This window comes from Bos javanicus, chromosome 8, assembly GCF_032452875.1.
Source record: "Bos javanicus breed banteng chromosome 8, ARS-OSU_banteng_1.0, whole genome shotgun sequence".
Lineage (NCBI taxonomy): Eukaryota > Metazoa > Chordata > Mammalia > Artiodactyla > Bovidae > Bos > Bos javanicus.
Genome location: NC_083875.1, coordinates 99,426,653 through 99,443,966, shown reverse-complemented (window position 1 = coordinate 99,443,966; position 17,314 = coordinate 99,426,653). Strand labels below are relative to the sequence as shown.

Sequence of the window (17,314 nt, the reverse complement as noted above, 5' to 3'; positions counted from 1 at the left end):
GGGGAAGAAATGATGAAAAGAATAATAGTGGCTAGACTGTAGTGACTTCAATGTCAGGAAAGCCTCATCTGCCCCATAGAAAGTTTAGGCTTGCGAAGTCCCAGGACTTCTGGCAGTGTCTATGGCTGCTGCCCCCTGCAGGCCAGAAGTGGAGCTGCAGGCAGCCTGCCACCCACCCAAGCCTGCCTTGTTTTGACCCCTGGCCATTTTTGTGAGTCACCCGTCTGGGTCCTTTTTTTTTTTTTTTCATGTTAAAATGGGCAAACTACGTCTCTCTCTCTGTTTTATCAGGATCTAGATGGTTTGTGGTTTTGTTTGTTTCCGGGGGATGTTTACTTTTGGATCACCTGATGGAAAAGTATTTAAATGAGAGAAAGAGTTCGCGCACAGTTCTGCTCCCTTGGCGTCGTCCCCTGTCCAGTCCTGTTTGCAGTGTGACTGTTTATACACAGTTGTCGTCCTTTTCAGCCATGGCAGAAATTTTTTCTAAAGAATAAATTACCCCCATTCTCCCCGATTCTCTGGCCCTTTCCTTCGGCTCCCTCGGGAGAGATGAATGCTGCCCGGCCCCGGGTGCTCTGGGGCACCCTTTCAAGGCAGATGCTTTCCACCTTCTTAGAGGGCAGCCCCCAACCTTTGTCATGGGGGAAACTTGATATCCTGGGAAACTTCCACTCCCCTAGCCAGGCACCAGTGAGAGCCTCTCCATCCACAGCCAGTGAAGACCGTTGAAACCAAAAGGGCATCGAGTAATCCAGTTTGGTATTTTATTTCTAGCCTCAGTATCATCCCAATCTCCACCCCGGCCAACCTCGGTGGCACCCCCACTCTCCCAACGTAAGGTAAGTACCTGAGCTCCCAGAGCTGTCCTTTTCTACTTCTACTGTCCTTTTCCAAGCTCTCCTTTCCTACTCTGTGGTGAATTGAAATTCTGCATCAGAAACCACTGTTAAAAGAGTTGTCTTGTCCTGGAAGAGATGAGTAATTTGCAAAGCAAAAGAAGCCAGTAATGGATCTAGATTTACTAAACTTATGCTTGATGAAATAAAATGAACTGGGAGGGGATTTTTTTGGTTTTGTTTTGTTTTAGTCAGTCTAACCTCAGGTATTTGGGATTTGGTTTTCTGTTTGAAATGTTGCTTAGAGTTTAAGTAACATTTTTCTGTCCTGAGAATTCAGGACAGATTAAAGCTCAGGGATTTTTGTTGTGGGACTTTTTTGAAAGGATTTTTTTTTTTCCACAAAGGATGAAGTAGAGGGTTGCTTTCTGTGATGGTGAATTTTTTTTCTAAACCTTGGGGTCAGTAAACTTTTCTGTAAAGGTCCAGATGGTCAGTATTTTCAGCTTTGTGATCTCTATCACAACTACTCAACCCTGTTATTGTACTGAATAGCTTGAAAGCAGCCGCAAAGGATACAGAAGTGAATGGGCCTGTCTGTGTTCTGGAAAGCTTATTTATGAAAACAGACAGTGGGGTTTAGGCTGAGGGTCGTGTTTGCCCACCTGTGTCCTAACCGACCGTGGTCCTTCCCAGATAAACTGGCATCTGCTTTGTTGTATTTATGATTAAGCTTGGGTTTTTTTTTTTTTAATGCCAGCTTCATAAAAGCAAACGTTCCTTTTAAGATTTGAATTTCAGATCAGTCTTAATGGGTGTTTGTGTGTGAAGCTCTTTCAGAAACATAGTTGGCGAATTCAGTTTGTATAAAGTTATTTCTTAGTGAGATTGCGAGCCTGGCTCCTTGAGAAAGTATGGTGAACGGAGTGATGGGGAAACCTCCATTCAGAACAAGGCCAAGGAGAGCAGTTAGTCCTTGATCTTTCTTACCCCGTCTGTTGCGGATCCTGTAGGACGACAGTGCGGTTGGATCATAAGCACTTGATGTCCATGGAACATTGAAAAGCAAGTTAGACTAGTGAACTAATACCTCTAAAAGTTTCTGTATTGCAGAGACCATTTCTTTTCCAGACATGAGGCATGGAAGAGATTCATATAAATGCTTTTTAATTTAACCTCATGCCTATAAAACGTAACACGGATTTTCGCCTGTTTTACCACGTTGGTTTCCTTGCGAGGCAGTCTTCGCTGGGAATGCCAGGAAGGCTGGCCCAGTGCAGCTCGCAGGTGGCCCTGATGCCCAGCAGCATCTGCGCCACCCAGGAGCTTGACCATGCAGAGTTCCAGCCCCACCCCAGACCTCCGGCATCAGAATCTCTGAGGGTGGGACCCAGCATATGGTATTTTATCAGACTCTCCCTGAAAAGAGAATGATGTTTGGTCCAGCACTTTTAGAAGAGGCTGAATAAGGCATTCACGGTGTATGTTCCCATGGCAACAGCTCTGAGAATCCCCATAGAAAAGGAACCTTTTTCACCATCACCTAGCTTTTCTCAGACTGACTAGATCCTTAGACACCCTTGGAGGGATGATGGCCCAGCCACAGGCAGCGCTGTTCTCAGCTTGGAAGTTGATAGAGGACCAGACCGTCTGAACTTAAAAAAAACACTTGAAAGTAGAGAATCTGTGCGTTTCTTCTGAAAACCATCTGCATTCATGTAGTTCATGGTTTCCCGTGCCCGTTTCCTTTGTGCTTATGTTGCTTCGCTCAATTCTCTGATTGTCTTCCATACCCCCGCCACTAACTGCTCCCTCTGCAAACAAAACAGGCCATCCTTTCAGGATGACAGGCCGCACTGGAAAGCGTCAGCCAGTGGAGATGACAGCCATTTCGATTATGTCCACGACCAGAACCAGAAGAACTTAGGAGGAAAGCAAAGTATGATGTATCGAGATAAAGTCATGACTGCGCTTTGAGAGACTGAAGCGTCTTACTTCCATTCACCATCATAGTTTCATTCCATCCCATGGAAAGTGCCTTGCATCACATGGACGTGTTTGTAGCAGTGTCTCCGAGGAATAGTTCTGAATGGTGTTTTCAGTGTCCGTGTAAATATTTGCACGTAACCACGATAGGTAGTCATAACTCACTGTGGACTGCATTCTCAATAAAATGAAGGTAGTTAAAGGCTCAGGAATCGTTTTGATATTCTGATTTTAAAATTGGAGTATAAGTCTGTGTTTATTGTATTGCCGTGTACCTTATGTTTCTTTGTTATTTAATGAATGGGACCAAATAAACCCAGGAAAACTTGGGAAGATTGCTCTGTAGAGAGAGTATCATGTAGTACCGCAGTGGGGATTGGGGTCACTGGGGCCCAGCTGCTGTCATTGTGTGATCTTGGACAAACCATTTTCCCTCTGTTGGCCTCGTTTTCCCTGCCCGAAAAGAGCAGGTTGGACTAAATGAGCACAAGGTCTTCTCTAGCTCTAAAATTCTGTGATTTGTCAACATTTAATATGTTTAGGCTGAGCATATAACATTCAGACTTTCTCTAACAGAGGATTACCTCTTTCAGAAGCTAAATTAAGTATGTAACATGTTAGAGGTTATATAAACACAGGGAGATTTTGAATTTCCTATCTTAAAGCAGTTTAGCCACTTTGAATTTTAGCAGTTTTATTCATCATAAATCGCATAGCATTTGTCTTTATAGAAGTTACTGCTCAAGTACAAGAATAATTTTTTAATGTCTTAATGATCGGTGCTGCTAACTTGCATGATTTCAGAAGACATAATTATGAACACACACTGTCAGAATATGCAGAGTTTGAGGGTTGGTTTTTATCCTAGACTTCTTAAGAAGCAACCTACAGGGACTTCCCTGGCAGTCCAGCAGTTAAGACACCACGCTTCCATTGCAGGGGGCATGGGTTCAATCCCTGGTTGAGAAACTAAGATCTTGCATTGCCTCGAGGCATGGCCAAAAGCTAAAATAAATAAGCTTAAAATATATATATATATATATGTATATAAGGCAACATGCATCTGAGACCCATTGATGGCTCAAATTAAAGCATATAAAATTTTAATGACGTTGTGCCAAAGCATCTGGGCAAGAGGACAGGAAGGTGTTGCTACAGTCTTTTTGTAGAACCAGAAATCAGTATGTTGTCTTTTAGAATAAAACTTGTACCCAAATATTTATTTCCCCCCCATTCCAAGCTCCCAAGTAAGTCATTTTTTCCCTCTTGATAGGTAGGCTCGAGACCCTTTCTTAGTATTTTTGTGAAGTCAATTCTTGTGCCATTTTCATATATGTAACGGTAATTTGGCCCTCTCAAGCCTTTTTTTTTTTTTTTTAAAGATGTGTTGCCATCCTTTGAGATAGTTTATTGCCGAAATCTGACCTTTTTTGGAGGGGTTACCACGAAAGTCTATCCAGAAGGAGAGAATCAACTGCAGGCGCGGCCTGGTCAAGCCCATCATCTGTAAACTCTCCCGAGGCCCTTGTTTACGCGTGTTTCCTTTAGCAGACCTTTTGATCCTCAGTGTTTGTGCTGCATACAAGTAATTGTGTTCTGAATCTTTTTATTTTATTGATACCTTTTTCCAATTGTGTTTCTGAGCAATAAAGACTATTCTTGCTTCTTTTTTTTTTTGGACACCATCTTCATTTGACACTGCACAGAGGTATCGTTTGTGGATGAGGTAGGTGATGGGACTTTGGAAGTCTGACGTGAACATTGAGTTAGGTGGTGTGGAGCAAGCTCATCCTAGAATGAGACTGCTCTTAGGAAGAGTGGCATGACTTGTAGGCACAGTAGCCGAGGTGTTTCTTCATCCAGGGCAGCTCTGGTGAGGGCTTCTATGACCTGGTCCCAGATGGCAGGGGGTTTCCATTGTAACAGTCCTACGGGGAGGGTGGGTGAGCTGCTCATCCTGGCAGAGACCTCCACACTTGTGTCTGTGACCTCCTGGAGATTGTGTATGCTTGTCTGATAATCTCTAATAAATACCTTTCTGCCTAAAGTAACTTGAGTGGATTCAGTTGTTTGCAACCAAGAGGTCTAACCAGTATACATACACGACCTCCTAATTGTTAAAGGAAGTGTGTGCTTTTTATCCTTCAACTTCACAGACCTTTCTCTACTACATCTGACAATGGTAATCACTCATTCACAGCTTCTTGAAGCTAGTCCCTTGATTTCTGGGATTTCTGACTCTAGCCCTTGTACTTTTTCTTCTTTGTACCAGCCTCTGTGCCTGTCTGCCTGTGAAAGATTGGTGTTTTCCAGGGGTTCTTCCTCTGCCCGCTGCTTTTCTCACTTATCAGTCTACCCGCTCTTCTCATCTTGTTAAGATTTTATAAGTGCTGTTGACTCTGAAGCTATTCTCTGTAATGCAGACAACTCTTGTGAGTTTTTATACTGACATTTCAACCTGTATATCCTTGTACATATCAAGCATCACATGTCAAAATTAAAGTCATCCTATTTTACTGGGGAAAAAAAAAAAGTAACTTCACCTGGACTCTCTTCTTCCTACCCAGGATAAGAATTTATGTCATATACAACTCTTCTCCCTTTTGCCCTGTGTGTCCAGGCGGTCCCCAGGTCTGTTCAGCTTGCCTTCTTAGTATCTGTCTGTCAATCCACATTTCCTCTCTATCAACAGTGGTCTGTAGCAGCATCTTCTTTCTGGCTGAGAGGTACCCTTTTCCTGATCTCCCTGACTCCTATCACCTGACAAGCTCATCCTCCTCACAACCACTGGAGTGGTCTTTCTAAAACGCCATCTGATTGCATCCTTGCAAGGCTTGATATCTGCCAGGGTTCTCCATCACCCATAGGATGAAGTCCAAGGCCTGCTCTGGAATTCCCCCGCTATCTGTTCCTGTCCTGTTGCTCCAACTAGGGTATTTCCCCCCATTTCTCACCCTCCTGTTTAAACTCCTACAACACCAAACTGCTTGCAGTTCCTGGCATTCACCATACCCTGCTGTTACTCCCATCTGTGCCTTTGCAAATGCTGTTCCTTCTGCTGAGGATGCTGTCACTCCCATCCTCTTTGCCCAACTCCTGCTCATCCCTTAAGCCTCTACTCATGATCGCTGTCTTCTCCCAGGGACTCTGACTGCCCCCACCCAGCTCTGCAGTTGAGCTAGGCGCTGTGCTCTGTTCTACTACTTCCCCCGGCTCCAAGTATGTCAATGATATACTCACTGTTTTATGCCTCTCTTATTCATCTCATCTTGGAGGTGGTACATTCCTTAGGTCTAAGCTTTGTGTCACACTCTCCTTTGTTCCCTGATGCCTGATGAATAGCAAGTGCTCAATGAATGTCTGTTCAGGAGATGAATTATGTTACATTCATTCTAAAGGAAACATCTCACCAGATGACAGGCAAGAATCCATCACTTCTGAGCTGGTCTGAAAAAATCTGAACAACCGTACCCAGCTGGGAGCATCGTCCCTTGAACAGGACTTTGACCACCATGTATCTTCTGGATTCATCTGCCTCCCATGAATATTATTCAGTGTACCTATGGTATTCTCATTGGAGGCATTGCTATAATGTTGAGTGGGACAGAGGACGGTCTAGCCGTGTGATATTGGAAGCTCTGGTAGGTGGACACTGATCCCCAGAAACATACAGGGGCTAGTAGCCAGGTGTGTGCTTCAAACTCTGCATATGTCACGTCATTTGATCTTCCTGACTGCTCTGTGATACTCTTTTTTCACATGGGGAAGCTCAGGCTTAGGTCTAACCAAGCAACTTGCCAGTGGTCACACAACTGAGAGGTGGTCACTCAATTCTGACCCCGAAGTCTGTCTGCCCATCTGTACTTTAAGGCCTTTCACTGCTAACTATTCCACCACTTGGGACCCTGTTGATCCACATCTACAGGGGACTTATTAGATGATGTTGAAGAGTCACGACACCGAAATCCAGAACTACTAAGATGTCACCCCCCACCAGCAGCAGTGTAGTGTCTGTCTGTCTGTCCCTCCTCCACACCAGTTGTCTGTAACCTTGTTCATCACCATCACCAGTGAGCTAATAACCCTCCTCCATACCTTGTCCATCCCCCCACCCTTTCTCTTGCAGCCTAGTCACCCTTCCATTCAGGCATTCATGCACCAACAGCACCCTTTTCAAAGGAGCAGAGATTGAGAGTTATTTTCATATTGAATCACTCATTTGAGATGATCCCCTTCTTCCTTCCTGAGAGCTCACAAATTAGTCATTTCTTTTGGAATACTATCTGCTGGCAAAACCGTACTCAGAATTCCATGAACTAAAGGGATTAGCTTTTTGCGTTTTTGAAACTCAGTTACTTACTGACCTTGTAAATATCCATTGTTTTTCTGTGATCTCTCAGAAGATATAACAGTGAATTGACAGTGTCATCAGATTGATGTAATTCGTGTGGATGGAAAGTCTTGCAATCATGACAGGTAATTACCTTGGCCTTCAAAACCTGCTTGCCTGTTTCATCTCTTGGTCTACCACTTCCACTGAAAGTGGTTCTCTTTAACAACAAAGAGAAAGGAAAAAGGACAGTGCACGAGTCCTTTGTTTTTCCTGCCTCTTAATATCCCACCATCCTTCCAGGTCAGTGACTCGAGCCTCCTGGGTCCTACTCTGAACTCAGCTAATGATAGATCCTTCTTGTTGCCGTTGACTCTGTAGCTTTTAACTAGTCTTTTAAGATCCGATCTCATCAAAGAGCTCCCCGAGCAGCCGTATCGATCCCTTTTGATCAATATTTCCTAAACTTGGCTGTAAGTCAATTCCCTGCCTGACTGAATCTTCCCAAAGTACCAGGTAAATAACCCTAAATAGGCCTAGGATGATCTGCTTGCAGCATTTTGCTACCAGAGGCAACAAATTCCTAGGCAAGGTATAAAGAGGGCAGAGATAGAGGAAAAGCAAATTGCCGCTAAATGAAGGAAAGTCCCCTCTTTGCACATGAAAGGTGGCACATTTCTTTTTCACTTTTTAAAGTAAATTTTTATTTTTGAGATGATTGTATATTCACATGCAGTTGTAAAAAAATAATATCAATCTGATTTATCCTTTACACAGTTTCCTCCAGTGGTAACCTCCTGCAAAACTGTAGTACAGTATCATACCTGGATATTGACATTGATATAGTCAAGATGCAGAACATTTCCATCCCCACAAAGATCCTTCATATTGTCCTTTTATAGAAAGGCATTGCATTTTAAGATATCTCAAGAGTATATAAAAGGTGAAATAGAGGTGAAATTGACATTCAGCTAAGACTCCACTAAAGAAATTCTCAACAGTTCTGCAGAAAGCCCTGCCCCCCTCCAAAAAAAAAAAAAAAATTAGGAAGCCAAATAATTGCTTGGACAGTGTGTTAAAAATAGAGATGATGAGGCTCTAGGTGGTTGGGATGAGGCCTAAGAACCATCCTTTTAATGGCCACTGCAGGACAGTTTGAGGTGGGCAGGTAAGCACAGCTTCTTATCTGGCTTTGTTTGCCTTTGTTTTAGTGTCTCAATTTTAACTAATTAGAGGCTGACTTTTTTTTTTAAGAGGCATAATGTTCAAAAGTAAATGGATGGATGCATCATAAGCAGCTGCTTCATCTGACCTCTTGGCATAGTTTTGCATTTCCTTAAGCTCAGTGTGAAGCAGAAGAATGTGAGAATTCTAGTGGTTCTTTATATGGCTTTTATTTCATCATGACCTTCCTCCCCCTGAATCTATCAAGCCAAGACTTAGGTCCTTGTTGGGCCCTCCTGCTGAAGCAGGAGCCTAGTGAATTCCAACCACTTAAGAGGGCATCGCACACCCCTGGTCTGAGGACCATGTGGTAGGGTAACGGGGAAGTTTGCAGAAGTAAAATGGCAGGAAGTTGCAGGCTGATGAGAGAAAGACTACACCATCCGATGTGGAGTGGTGGTTTTGTTGGGGCAAGAGTCCTGCAGTCGCAGGGTAGGTGAAACGTGAACTCATCTTTGCCCCCTAACCTGTCACGTGTCCTTTCGCCAGTTTCAGATCTTCTCTATGCCTCATTTTCCTCATCCCAAATGGAATTGAACAGTCTCTCCCCATTACGAGAATTAAATGGCACTGTGTGTGGAAGACGCTTTGTTTGGTGCTAGCTGGTATGTTCGATGCTATCTGGTAGCAATTTTTAGCAGTTTGAGATTTAAGGCCTTAGCCGTCCATGGGATAAGAAGTAGGACAAGGAGACTGAAAGTCTAGCTCAAGGAATGGTCTATCTCCTAGGTTGATGGGTTGAGATGTGTGGTCTAAGTTTAGCAACAGAAAAGGGTGCTTGGTTCCAAAGGAAAGATCAGATGGAAGAAGGTTCACACAATAGGTAAAGACATGGCTCTGAAACTCTAACAAGTGAAGAGCAGAAACAGCATGGGAATCTTTTGAGAGGGGATAAAAGGAAATAGAAATGGTATTTCTGCCTGAGAATATGGGAAAGTAACTGTTCAGGGGAAATGTGGGCAATGCTTTCCAGTCTGCAAGACTTGGTCTGAAGAATTGGTGAGAAGGAATTGGTGGAGAATCCTTTCTGCTGGGACATTTTGGACTCAAGTTGAGAGAACTGAAACAGAGTTCCCATTCAGTTCCAACCTGTCCCAACCTGGGATTTCACCTTCCACAAAGCAGAGGACGCTTTTAACTATTTGGAGACAAAGTAGAAAGTTAGTAATAAAGGGAACTGCTGTGCCTTTCAACTTTTTTTTAGTAAGTAATACAGAGAGTGGTAAAAATTCAAAAATATCCATAAGAGTTACTTTTCCTTTCCACCATTTTATTCCTTAGTTCTCCCCAGCGGCAACTACTGTCAGCATTTCTTATCAATCTAGAGCTATTCTGTGTATAAACAAGCACATATTTATTTAGCTAATTAGTACTGATGGACATTTAGGCTGCCTTGAATCTCTGAAATGACAACTTGTATGCTTTGTGCACTTGAGCCAATCCATCTGAAGAATAAATTCCTTAAAGTGGAGATGCTGGGCCAAAAGGAATGTGCGCATTTAATTTGGATATTGCCTAATAAAATTTCCTTGCAGAGATGTTCTATCTGATTACACCTCTCCCCTCTGCACACACAATAGCAATCTGTCAGGGCCTCTGTGATCCCATAGGAAGCATGCTCCTAGCTTTTGCTAACTTTTAAAGTCTTATTAGTCTGATTAGTCTAAAAATCAGAATTTCTGTTTCAGTTGCATTCCTCTAGAGGTTAAGTTGCGTAGCTTTTCCTCGTTTTGAATTCCATTTGTTCCTTGTTTACTGTGAAAACATCTGGAGCCCTTAATCTAGGGTCCTACTCTTTAGTAAAGATCAGATGCATGAACTAAAACCCATCATCTTATCCTTCTTAATAGTGAAGACAGGGAAGGCTGAGAAGAGTTGATCTTTACCAGATAGTCTGTAAAAGCATTTTTTGAGAAGTTCAAGTAACAATCAGCATGATACCTCATGCCCCGGAGATTTGAAAAAGGAAGAGGGGCAGCCTAAAAATATCCAGGATAAAGGAATTGATTTCTGATATCCACATTCCGTTTCCTGTTTGGGAGTTAAGAACTTTCTACTCAGACATTGTGAATTTCCCTGGTGCATTTGATCAGGGAAGGACAGATTTACATTTAATTACAATTAAAATTCTAATCCATGCATTCTGAAATCACAGCCACATTCTAAGACTCACTAGTGGTTTGACTAGGGGGAAGACTGCAGAATTTAAAATACCAAAACTGCTATAGCCTAGGCAATCCACTTAAAAGATGTAGAATAATTATAGGAACATCCCCATAGGCTCATGTTAGAAGAAACCTGCAGAAATCTCCCTCATCATCCCCTACTGAATAGTGAATGGTTTACACATCCTCTTTCTACAGCTGAGACCTCAAAAGCAAAAAGGTGTTGCTATGCTGACAATTCCACCAGCTGCATTCATGGCTGGGTAGGGATGCTGTGACTATATTAAAGGCAATTTTGAAAGCCCTTAAAATTTGGCCCAGTATGTGGCTTCAGAGGTTAACCTCCAAGAATTGAAGGACAGAGAGAAGACCATTTGAGATTTTTTTTTTAAGCACAAATGAAAACCAAAACAAATGAATCCCCTTCTGTATCCCCTCAGAACCTCATACCCAGAGTTCAGCTCCTGCTCACACTAGGTCTTGTGCAATTAGAGTGTCTAAAACCGGCCCTGAACAGATTATTCCTCTAACCTGAACTTCTTTCTGGAATGAATAATTTCATTCATTTGGGTATATTGGATGGTGTCTGTTGAATAGAAAAATAACCCTTGCAGCTCATGCCTGAATCTGCCATAGCTCTTTCAGACTACAGAGGCTGATAAAGAACAGACTGTTCTAAAAAAAAAAAAAACACTTTAGTTTGTATTGAGGTATAACCAATTAATAGCATCGTGACAGTTTCAGGTAGGTGAACAGCCTAGGCACTAATACATAAACATGAATCCAATCTTCCCCAAACTGTCCTCCCATCCAGGCTGCCACATAACACTGAGCAGTTGCATGTGCTATACAGCAGGTCCTTGCTGGTTATCCATTTTAAATATAGTGGTGTGTACATGTCCATGCCAAACTCCTTAACTATCCCTTCTGGAACCCCATCCTTCCTCCCAGCAACCATAAGTTCAAGGACGGGCTCTTTAGACATTAATTTATACCCTGGCAGTTGTGCTTTCATGGCAACAATTATTTGTCTTAACTGTTCCTTGAGGGCTCTCGTGCGATGCTATTGGGGATGCATTTGAAGCAGTGGCTGGGGGCAAGTCTGTTAATGCTGTTCCCTGCCTGAAGAAGGGCTTCCCAGGTGGCTGTAGTGGTAAAGAATCCTCCTGCCAGTGCAGGAGATGCAAGAGACTCGGGTTCAGTTCTTAGGTTGGGAAGATCCCCTGGAGTAGGAAATGGCTCCCTACTCCAGTATAGTTGCCTGGAAAATTCCATGGACAGAGGAGCCTGGGGCCACAAAGAGTTGGAGACAGCTAAACAACTGAGCACATACATACATATCTAAAGAAAAGGGGGAAGAAAGAAGAATATTCTTTTAAGGCTAAGAGTAGGCACTGAAATCGGAGAAGGCAATGGCACCCCACTCCAGTACTCTTGCCTGGAAAATCCCATGGACAGAGGAGCCTGGTGGGCTGCAGTCCATGGGGTCGCTGAGGGTCGGACACAACTGAGTGACTTCCCTTTCACTTTTCACTTTCATGCATTGGAGAAGGAAATGGCAACCCACTCCAGTGTTCTTGCCTGGAGAATCCAGGGACGGGGGAGCCTGGTGGGCTGCCGTCTGTGGGGTTGCACAGAGTCGGACACAACTAAAGCGACTTAGCAGCAGCAGCAGCAGGCACTGAAATGCAGACATGAGAGGCAAAAAGAGAATCTGTAAGAAAGCAAGGAGGGAAAGCACTGTTGGATTTATTAAAAGTGAACTCTCTAGAGGAAAACAACAATAATTATGTCAGTATTTTTTTCTTCAGACAGGAAAGAGGTTGAATATGCTCTTAGTCATGAGCTTCTGTGCAAAAGTGAACTCATGAAATATTTATTCTTTGGACCCAGATCCTGAAATTCATCTGGAACTGCTAAAGTCCTAGATCTCCCCACAAAAGTTATAGAGCCCTTCCTCACAGCCTCCCACACAAACAATTAGATTAAGGCTTCGTAAAACTGAGCAAGCATGACATCAGGATAAAATGGATTTTCTGGCAGATGTTTGACTTGCTTACAGTCATTCATTGAAACCAATGGACAGCAGAGTCACCAAAGGAAAACTCCAGACTGACACATGGAAACATATCCTGCTGTAGCTTACGTGGGACGGAGACCCAGTTACCACCAAACAAACCTCATCATTCCTTAAGATGTGTAATGTTTTTCTCTGCAGTTTTGCTGAGATCATATGTAACATTAGGGACAACTGGGGAATTCATGACTAGAGTAAAGGCAGCTGTTATGAATGGACACTTGATAAGTTACCGAGGGAGAGTCCAGTTTAATGCACTATACCATCCATCCAACAGATATTTGGTCTGCTGCCTCCCTGTGCCAGGTACTGTATAGGCACTGGGAATTGCTTTTGAGAATTTGGCACCAGGTGTCTTTGGCACCCGGCATCTAATAAACTGGGCTTCTTTGGTGGCTCAGTGGTAGAGAACGAGCCTGCAGTGCAGAAGACGTGGGTTCACTCCCTGAGTTGGGAGGATCCCTTGGTGGAGGAAATGGCAACCCACCCCACTGTTCTTGCCTAGGAAATCCTGTGGACAGAGGAGCCTGGTGGCCTGCAGTCCATGGAGTCACAAAGAGTTGGACACAACCGAGCAATTGACCACACATGCATTTAATCAACTATTGAAAACAAGAGCGTTCAGTCTATGGATTCAGATACCACCTGTGTTAACACTCATTAGACAGTTCTAAGTTGATTGCCTGGAAAATGTCTTGAAATATTTACAAATTGGGGAAAATTTTTTCCTGCCAATTAGTAGCTCATATAAAAGATTAAACCATGCAAAAAAACCCAAAAAAGTGATTTTGACCTTTTCAGACAAGAGAAAAATGAGGTGGTGGCATTGTTTCTCTCTGGTCGCTTTTAAAAAAATATAACCACTAAGTTACTGTGGGAAATCATCCCTAATTAATATACCTAATATTTGTAATGTGTCACATTTCTAAGATGTAGGTACGGTTTCCTTCTGAAACCCATTACGAGAAAGGTATGGTTTTCAACTATACTCTTACCACCAAGTGGTATGCTTGCACTAAATCAAAAAGAACTTGCAACAGTGTGTTGGTGTAAGGCCTACTCTGTTTAGTTTCTGCTAAATTAAAATGGAAATAAGTGACAGATGTCCTGGAAACCGTGATGGGTAAATGCACCTTCTCCTATCTCAGCCAGACGTGGCAGAGATCAAATTATTTCATTAAACTGAGTTCCTAACATATAAATGCTTAATAAATCTTTGTCCAAAAATGCAGCATCTGGGGCTCAGAGAGGTGAAATGAGTTACCTAAGGCCACAGCTAAAGGGCAGCACAGCCAAAGCTAAGTGCCAATTAGCATCCTTTTAACGTCACAGTACTGCAGCTTTCATCATCCCCAGGGATCCACAGTCTCCTAGCGCTGAGGAGCGCACAGGGCTCTACAGTCATCGTCTGGGTTCAGATCCCAGCTCTGCCATTTACTAGCTGTGTCTCTTTGGGAGAGTTAATTAGTCTCTCCGGTCCTGTTTCCTAATCTGTAAAATAAGGATAATAATAATTGTTCCTTATTCAAATGTTGAAAGATTAAGTAAATTAATAGATGGCACAGTGCAGGGCATTCAGAAGGTGAGTGCTTCCCTGCCTCTCCCCCAGGGGTATTTAGAGAGCATGATTAATGCACAGTCAGGAGGCAGGATTCTGGCTGACACCATCTGCTGTGATGTCATGGTACTTGAGTGGATTCTGCTAAGAGAGTCCCAATCAAAGGCCACGATTCCAGGCTAATGGACTGAATTATGGACCAGAAATGATGCTTCCCAGCCTTTTCTTGTCCTTGGCACCCATAGAAACTGTGTTGTTGTATAGCACACTGGGTGGGGCGGGGGGTGGTGGCTTCCCTGCTAGCTCAGCTGGTAAAGAATCCGCCTGCAATGCAGGAGACCCTGGTTCGATTCCTGGGACAGGAAGATCCCCTGGAGAAAAGATAGACTACCCACTCCAGTGTTCTTGGGCTTCCCTGGTGACTTAGATGGTAAAGAATCCCCCTGCGATGCAGAGACCTGAGTTGGATCCCTGGGTTGGGAAAATCCCCTGGAGAAGGGAGGGCATAGCAACCCACTCCAGTATTCTTGCCTGGAGAATCCCCATCGACAGAGGAGCCTGGCAGGCTATAGTCCATGGGGTCACAAAGAGTCAGATACAACGGAGTGACTAAACACAGCACACAGAACACACTGGAGTAAGCAGACAAGGCTGCTTGAGTCCCTAGGCTGCTTGAGTCCCTAGGCTGCTTGAGTCTCTAGGCTCCCCCAGTCCTGTTCACTTGCTCCAACAACCAAGAGAACAAATGGTTTAACCTACTTGCAACCTTCTGAAGCCTATTAATTGGGATGTTCTACTGAGATATTTGTCAGCATCTCCCCAATGCTTGGGCTTCCCTTGTGGTTCAGCTGGTAAGGAATCCACCTACAATGCGGGAGACCTGGGTTCAATCCCTGGGTTGGGAAGATTCCCCGGAGAAGGGAAAGACTACCCACTCCAGTATTCTGGCCTGGAGAATTCCATGGACTGTATAGTCCATGGCGTTGCAAAGAGTCGGACACGACTGAGCAACTTTCACTTCACCCTAATGCTTTAGTTCTGATTAGGAACATGGAGTTGCCCCCACTTAGGCTAAAAGTAAAACAGGTGCCAGTTTGACCCAAGCAGGCTCCTCTGGAAGGTGTTTAGAGAACTGATGTGCTGCTGTGTAGACTACCGAGAAGCTGTTCTTGCCTCTGGGAACCCTGCTATGAGGTCAAGACATGAGCCAGCGTAGGTAAAAGAGCAGCTGAGTACAGGCAGCACCTAAGGGTGAACTGAGCAGCCCAGAGGAGGCACCAGAGGGCCTTGGATGGAGAATGTCATTGTGCTCTCCCAGGAGACTGCATGCTGGCCTATCACCTTGGGGAACTTCTTGGCCATCCAGACACTGGCATTCAGTTGCAAGCGGAGCATCCGTTGAGGCCTTGGCCTTTCTGGCTGATGATTTGGTTGTTTGGAAGGTAGAAGAAACACTGCTGGTGTTGCGTTGTTAATGCTGGGTCAGCGAGGAAGACTGAGTTGGAATGTGTGGGTGACAAGACCCTTGGAAGAAAATGATCCTGGTGTCTTAGAATCAATAATATGAAATGAGTGGAATTCAGGGTGTAATCCCCCATGTATTCTAATCTGTAGAAGATTAGATTTCAAAAATATCAAACAGAGGGTAGATCTAAGAGGGAATATTTTTACATTCTGAAAATGTAAAAACTGAAAATATCAGGTAATCTGAAAGAGGAAGGCATTCAGAACCCACAGTTTAAAACAGTGTATTAAAGAGAAGAAAGTCAGTTCAGCTCAGTCATGTCCGACTCTTTGAGACCCCATGAACTGCAGCATGCCAGGCCTCCCTGTGTATCACCAATTCCCAGAGTTTTCTCAAACTCATGTCCATTGAGTTGGTGATGCCATACAACCATCTCATCCTCTGTCGTCCCTTTATCCTCCTCCCTTCAATCTTTCCCAGCACCAGGGTCTTTTCCAGTGAGTCAGTTCTTCGCATCAGGTGGCAAAGGTAGGAGAAGAAGGTAGAACATATAAAAACAAGGGATGAGACCTTTTTTAAAAGGACCTCTATAGATGCACGCTTTGGTTGGAGCAAAAAGATGAACTATTTAATAGCAGAGCCATCTTGAGGATGGTATATGGAATTAACAGGACAGAAGAAGAGCTGCTCAACTTCTGCTTTGCTTTTCTCTTTTGACAAGGAAGCTAGTCAGTATACTAACTACAGAAGGTAAAAAGAACCAAGAGGATGAAATTGAAGTTGAAGATAAGACAGAGTAGTCAGGAAATACTTTACAGTTAAAGTCTTTTTTAAAGTTAAAGCTTTACAGTTAAAGTCTTCAGGTTCAGGGAAAAAAAAAAAAAAGGCCTTGAAGAAAATTTGAATATGTCATTGCTGAACCTACCAGTACTCTTTGAAAAACTGTAGGGTCTTGGGGAAAGGCCAGAAGAATAGACAGGGAAATGTCATACAGATTCTTGAAAACTAAATTCTAAAACCTGGAGTGATAAGTTTGATGGTAAAATCAAAGCGAGTTTGAGAACAGATTTTTTTTAAAGCTCTTTAAAGTAGTGTTCACTTAGGAACAGAGTGGATTCGCTCAGATAAGTCATACTAATCTTTCAAGATTCTTAGTAGGCTACGAGTAGAAGGACTGTCTCTAACCTAGTTTACAATTTGTCACAAATCAACATTTAATATTGAAACATGAGATAATCTACCGATTTTAGAAATAAGACAAAGATGGCTGCTAATATTCAGTATCATTCAGGAGGCCTTACCAATGCAATACGCCAGGAAAGCAAAATAAAGATAAATGCTGGGGTGGGATGTGGTGGGAAATGGGAGGTGGGAGGGAGGTTCATAGGGCAGGGATATATGTATACCTGTGGCTGACTCATGTTAGTGTATGGCAGAAACCAACACAGTATTGGAAAATAATTATCCTCCAATTAAAAATAAATAAAGAATAAATACTGGAAAGGCAAAAACAAAAGTCATGTGATTATCCCTAAAATACAAGTGAATTCCAATTAATGAGTCCAGCAAAGCGACCAGAGGCAGAAATAGCCTAAAGTTAGTAGTTTTATATATCTAGTAGCAAAAAAAAAAAGAAGAAATGTAATAATGAGATCCCATTTCCAACTGTG

At 43.2% G+C, this 17,314-nt stretch overlaps 1 protein-coding gene across 9 annotated transcripts in view; it reads left to right on the top strand.

Annotated features, from left to right (window-relative positions):
* The window catches only part of EPB41L4B (erythrocyte membrane protein band 4.1 like 4B), a 138,541-nt gene that overhangs the window by 69,609 nt on the left and 51,618 nt on the right, over positions 1-17,314 (top strand). For 8 of the 9 annotated variants that reach the window (XM_061426435.1, XM_061426436.1, XM_061426437.1 and 5 more), the window contains exon 15: positions 778-842. In XM_061426435.1, coding sequence (XP_061282419.1) covers positions 778-842 — 65 coding nt within the window. Of the gene's footprint in view, positions 1-777; positions 843-2,668; positions 4,495-17,314 lie in introns of those variants that run through there. The other variant, XM_061426444.1, reaches the window with a different exon arrangement.